At 38.7% G+C, this 6,057-nt stretch overlaps 1 protein-coding gene across 1 annotated transcript in view; it reads left to right on the plus strand.

Annotated features, from left to right (window-relative positions):
- Window positions 1-1,024: 1,024 nt before the first annotated feature.
- Window positions 1,025-6,057, plus strand: part of LOC107183170 (adhesion G protein-coupled receptor E2-like) — a 12,201-nt gene continuing 7,168 nt past the window's right edge. The window contains exon 1 of the mRNA XM_015564327.1: window positions 1,025-1,135. Within this exon, the coding sequence (XP_015419813.1) occupies window positions 1,025-1,135 (111 nt within the window). The remainder of the gene's footprint in view (window positions 1,136-6,057) is intronic.

The following is a 6,057-nucleotide window of genomic DNA, read 5'->3' on the forward strand; positions in this document are numbered from 1 at the left end:
GGTGTGGTGGAGGGCTACATGGAGACAGGATGGTAGTTGGTGGCCTCAGCCTTTGTTCTCAGACCATCATGAAGGACAGAGAAAAGAGAAAGAAAAAGATATGAAGGTGGAAAATGAGAAGTGAATAAACATGGCTTCGTACAGAGGGAGGAGCTGGGTTTCCAGGACCCTGGAACTGTTGTATCACTAATCAGCGAGCTGGACAAGACGCCTTAATGAGCCAGTTAGTTAGAAGTCATCTTTATTGTGCGCAGGTTCGGAGCAGGTTACCCCTGTCAAATTCTGAACACCCAAAAGAGGAAGCATTCTCTTTTTATATTTTTCCAGGTCCTTGTGAAAGCTATTTTTGCAGACAGCTTGTAACCTTGAGTATTTCTCATATCTAGCAAACACCTGTCATATCTATACAGACACCTGTAACCCAGGGTACATATCTATATCATACCTGGCATCAGTATCAGCGTATCGGTCCCTTATGTTAAATTGCTAGCATACAAGTTCAGACAATTAAGTTTATCTTTTCTATTATTCAAACTAAATCAGTTATTTTTACAGAATAAGAGACCATCTAAAAATTATACTGTTGACTTACAGAGCAAGGGACTATCTAAAAATAGCAGAAAATTTCAAACAGCAGTTTTTCCAAAGGAGGGATCATTACTATGCTTCAGAACCTGTGCCTCAGTTTACCCTTCCAGGACTGGGGAGGGGGGATGCTGAGCTTCCACCCACCCACCACTTCAGGACCTCTTCCTGTATCCAAATCCAGGTGACAGACAGAAAGCTGAGCAGGGCAGAGCTGATTTAGTGGGTTTCAGGAATGGCTTGCTCCAGCCCATCAGTGCTGCCTGAGAGTCTGAATATTTCCTAAAAGAACACTGATTGAGCATCAAGCTCCATACTAGGTATGGAACCAGGCTCTCTGCCCTGAGGGCACTCATGGCTTTGGGAGGTGACCCTTTACCCCGTTTTATTCCAGACATTGACGAATGTGAACAACCTGTGAAAGTGACCTGTGGAAAAGATGCCCGCTGCCATAACACGAAGGGAAGCTACTACTGCACATGCAAGCCAGGATACAGGCCTGGTTCTGGGGCAACAAAGTTTAGTAATGCAAGTGAGAACACGTGTCAAGGTAAGAATGTCCTGCATCTTCCATCTCCCCGTCTATGAGGTTTGGAGTCACCAGAGCCATTCCTGCAGCATACAGGGTGCCAGGCCCTGGATGTAGGTGCAGCACCAGGTCTGAACGGGACAAGTGTGCCTGTGCCTATCCCACTAAAACAGAGAGGTGGGGTGGCCTTTGAGCCAGGGCCCAGGTCCTGGTTTTGCACTTTGACAGCTGGGTATGCAACACCAGCCAGGACACTTATTCAGAAACTAGAGGCCCAGTGCATGAATTCATAGGTTTTCTTATGAGTGTTTTGATTTTCGTAGGATATTTTCCTCGAAGTGGGATCACTGGATCAAATGGGAGTTCCATTTTTAGTTTTTTGAGGACACTCCATACTGTTTTCCATAATGGCTGCAGCAGTCTGCATTCCCACAAGCAGTATACTATGGTGCCATTTTTTCCTCATCTTCACCAATACTTGGCATTTGTTGATTTGATAATAGCCATTCTGCCAGGTGTGAGGTGATATCTCATTGTCATTTTGATTAGCATCTCTCTGATGATTAGTGATTTTAAGCATTTTTTCATATGTCCTTTGGATTTCTGTATATCCACTTTAGAGAAGTGTCTATTTAGGCTCTTTGCCCAATTTAATTGGATTGTGTATCTTCCTTTAGTTAAGTTATATGAGTTCTCTATATATTTTGGATATTAACACCTTATCGGATGTGTCATTGGCAAATGTGTTCTCCCATGCAGTGGGCTCTCTTGTTGTTTTGTTGATGGTATCTTTTGCTCTAAAGAAGCTTTGTATTTTGATATAGTCCCATTTGTTTATTTTCTTCTTAGTCTCCATTGTCCTAGAAGATGTATTGGCAAACATATTGCTACAAGAGATATCTGAGATTTTGGCGCCTATAGTTTCTTCTAGGATTTTTATGGTTTCATGACTTCCTCTATTATGACTGTATTGTTAGCAATCTCTCCCTTAAGGTCCTCAGAAGCTTTTTATGCACTTAGGTGCTAACAGGTAACTTCCCTAATCTTGGGTGAGAAAGGTAGGCAATGTGTGCTTTCTGACATTTAGTTTTAGAAAATTGAATATGGACTGAATATCAGATTTCAGAGAGGAAGAGAAGAGAGAGAGATAGAAACATCCATGATGAAAGAGAATTATTGATCGGCTGCCTCCTGTATGCCCCCCACTGGGGATCGAGCCCACAACCCAGGCATGTGCCTTTGGCCCAAATCGAACCTGGGACCCTTCAGTCCACAGAAGGCCAATGCTCTATCCACTGAGCCAAACTGGTTAGGGCCCCACACTATTTATGAAAGAGACAGTCTTTCTTCCATTGTATTTTCTTGCCTCTTCTGTCAAATATTAATTGAGCATAATGGCGTGGGTTGACTTCTGGGTTCTCTGTTCTGTTCCGTTGATCTATATGCCTGTTCTTGTGCCAGGACCAGGCTGTTTTAAGCATGGTGGCTTTGTAGTATAATCTGATATTTGGTCTTGTGATCCCCCAACGTTGTTCTTCCTTCTCAAGATTGCTGCAGCTATTTGGGATCTTTTTGGTTCCATATAAATTTTTGGAGTGTTTGTCCTAGGTCTGTGAAATATGCTGTTGGTATTTTTATAGGCATTGCATTGAATCTATAGATTGCCTTAAGTAGTATGGACATTTTAATGATGTTGATTCTACCAATCTATAAACATGGTAAATTCTTCCACTTGTTTATATCTTTCTCTAGCTCTTTTTTCAACATCCTGTACTTTTCTGAGTACAGTTCTTTTACCTCCTTGGTTAAGTTTATTTCTAAGTATCTTAATATTTTTTTTGCAGTGGTAAATGGGTTTGTTTTTTTAGTTTCTCTTTTTGTGAGTTCATTATTGTTGTATAAAAGTGTCATAGATTTCTGAGTGTTAATTTTGTTTTGTTGAGGATTTTAGCCTCTATGTTCATCAGTAATATTAGCCTGTAATTCTCTTTGTAGTGTCTTTATCTGGTTTTGGCATTAGGATAATGTTAGCCTCATAGAAAGAGCTTAGAAATGTTTCTTCCTGTTGGATTTTTTGGAATAGTTTGAGGAGGATAGGTGTTATTTCTGCTTTGAACACTGGGAAAACTCCCTTTTAAAACTATTTAGACTAGCACTTTTGATTGCTGGAAGTTTTTATTGTTATTATTATTTCTGCTTTAATTTCAGCAGTAGTTATCAACCTATTAAGGTTTTCTGATTATTCCTGATTCAGTTTTGGAAGGTTGTATTTTTTCTAGAAATACAGTAGGTCCTTGACTTACAAGTTTAATTCGTTCCGTGTTGGGAGTCATAATTCAAATTACTGGTATGTCAAATCAAAAAGTGAACGAGTGAGACACATGATGCTGGGCTGATGTTGTGGTGTTCATTGTGATGTTTGCTGCACCAACCAACGGTGGGGTATCTGAAGCTAACTTGTAACCTTAATTTTAGCTCACATCTCAAAGCAAAAATTCGACTGAGAGATGCCTCGTATCTCAAAAAACTCATTAGTTAGGACACTCGTAAGTCAAGGCCCCACTGTATGTCCATTTCTTCTAGGTTGTCCAGTTAGTTGAAATAAAGTCATTCATAGTGTTTTGTTTTGTTTTGTTTTACAACCCTATGTATTTTTGTGGGGTCAGTTGTTTCTTCACCTTTTTCATTTCTGATTTTCGGTCCTCTCTTTTTGTTTCCTGGTGAGTCTGGCTAGAGGTTCATTAATCTTGTTTTTCCTTTCAAAGATCCAGCTTATGGTTTTATTGATCTTTTGTATTTTGTTTGTTTGTTTGTTTTACTCTATGTCATTTATTTCCTACTTTCTACTTACTCTCAACTTTTCTTGTTGTTCTTTTTCTAATTCTTTAAGTTGTAGTGTTAGATAACTTATTATGAGCTTTTCTTCTTTTTGAGGTAGACCTGTAGTGCTATGAACTTTCCTCTCAGTACTTCTTTCACTCTTCCCCATAGATTTTGAATTGTTGTGTGTTCATCTTCATTTGTTTCCAGGATATCTTTTAATTTCTTCTTTGGTAACCAATTCATTGTTTAATAGCATGCTATGTAGCCTGCATGTGTTTGATTATTTTTGAGTGCTTTTCTGGTAGCTGATCTAATTTCATGTCATTGTGGTTTGAGAAGTTGCTTGATATGATTTTAATCTTCTTGAATTTGTAGAGACTTAGCTTGTGTCCTAACATGTGGTCTACCTTTGAAAATGTCCCTTGTTGCACTTGGGAAGAATGTATATGCAGTAGCTTTGGGGTGGAATGTTCTGTAGATGTCAATTAGTTTCATCTGATCGAGCGTGTAACTTAGGATAGCTCTTTCATTGTTGATTTTTTTGCCTAGAAGATTTATCAAGTTTTGTCAGTGGGATATTAAAGTTCCCTACTATGATTGTATTGCTGTGATCTCTCCCTTGATATCCTCCAGAAGTATTTTTTATATATTTGGATGTTCCTGTATTGAGTATATATATGTTTACCAGAGTTATATCCTCTTGTTGTATCGATCCTTTTAGTACTATGAGGTGGCTGTCCTTATCTCTTGTGATGGGCTTCACTTTGAGGTCTCTTTTGTCAGATATAAGTATTGCTACCCCAGCTTTCTTTTCATTTCCATTTGCCTGAAAAATACTTTTCCATCCCTTCACTTTCAGATTTCATGAATCCTTTGTTCTGAGGTGAGTCTCTTGTAAACAGCGTATATATGGGTCATGTTTTCTTATCTATTCAGCTACCCTTGCCTTCTGATTGGGGCATTTAATCCATTTCCAGTTAAGGTTATTATTGATAGGTACTCGTTTTTTGCCATTTTTATTCTTTATGCCTGTGTTCCTCCCTCCCTTTCTATTTCTTCTTTTTACAACAGTCCCTTTAGTATTGTGTCCATTGCTAGTTTGGTGGTAATAAACTCCTTTAGCCTTTTTTGTCTGTGAAGCTCCTGACTTCACCTTCAATTTTGAATGATAGCCTTGCTGATAGAGTGCTGTTGGATTCAGTACCTTGGTTTTTATCACTTAGTATACTTCATGCCACTACCTTCTGGCCTGATGTGTTTCTATTGAGAAATCCACTGATAGTCTAATGGGAGATCCCTTGTAGGTAACTTTCTATTTCTCTCTTGCAGTCTTTAAGATTCTTTCTCTGTGTTTTATATTTGCCCACTTAATTATGATGTGTCTTGGTGTAGGTCATTTTGGGTTCATTTTGATTGGCACTCTCTGTGTTTCTTGGACTTCTGTGGCTTTTTTTCCCCAAGTAAGAGATGTTTTCTGTCATTATTTCTTCAAACAGGTTTTCTATTTCATACTCAGCTTCCTCTCCTTTTGGCACCCCTATTATGCAGATGTTCTTGTTTTTTCATGTTGTCCCAAAGCTTGCTTAAAGTCTCCTGCTTTTTAGTGTAGTTTTTTTTTCCAGTTGCTGCTCTGCTTGGGTGTTTTTTTCTACCTTGTCTTCTAACTCACTGATTCTGTCCACAGCTTCTTCTAGTCCACAGTTGAAACCTCCAGGGTGTTCTTTGTTGCACTATGTCATTTTTCATTTTCTTTTAATTCTTACTCATGTTGATGTATTTCTCATTCAGCTCCTTATACTTCTCATTGAGTTGCTAGTAATTCTCATTCAGATAATTGAGCATCCTTATAAACATTACTTTGAATTCCTTATCTGACAAATTACTTGCCTCCATTTAATTTACCTTGTCTTGCATTGCAATGGCTAATACTTCCAGTACTATGTTGAACAGGAGACGTGAGAGTGGGCATCCCTGTCTTGTTCCTATTCTTAGGGGAAATGAGTTTAGTTTTTGGCCATTGAGTATGATGTTGGCTGTAGGTTTGTCATATTAGGCTTTTATTATATTGATGTTTGACCCCTTTATTCCCACTTTGCTGAGAGTTTTTATCAAGAAATGAT

This window comes from Myotis davidii, unplaced genomic scaffold, assembly GCF_000327345.1.
Source record: "Myotis davidii unplaced genomic scaffold, ASM32734v1 scaffold2921, whole genome shotgun sequence".
NCBI classification, from domain to species: domain Eukaryota; kingdom Metazoa; phylum Chordata; class Mammalia; order Chiroptera; family Vespertilionidae; genus Myotis; species Myotis davidii.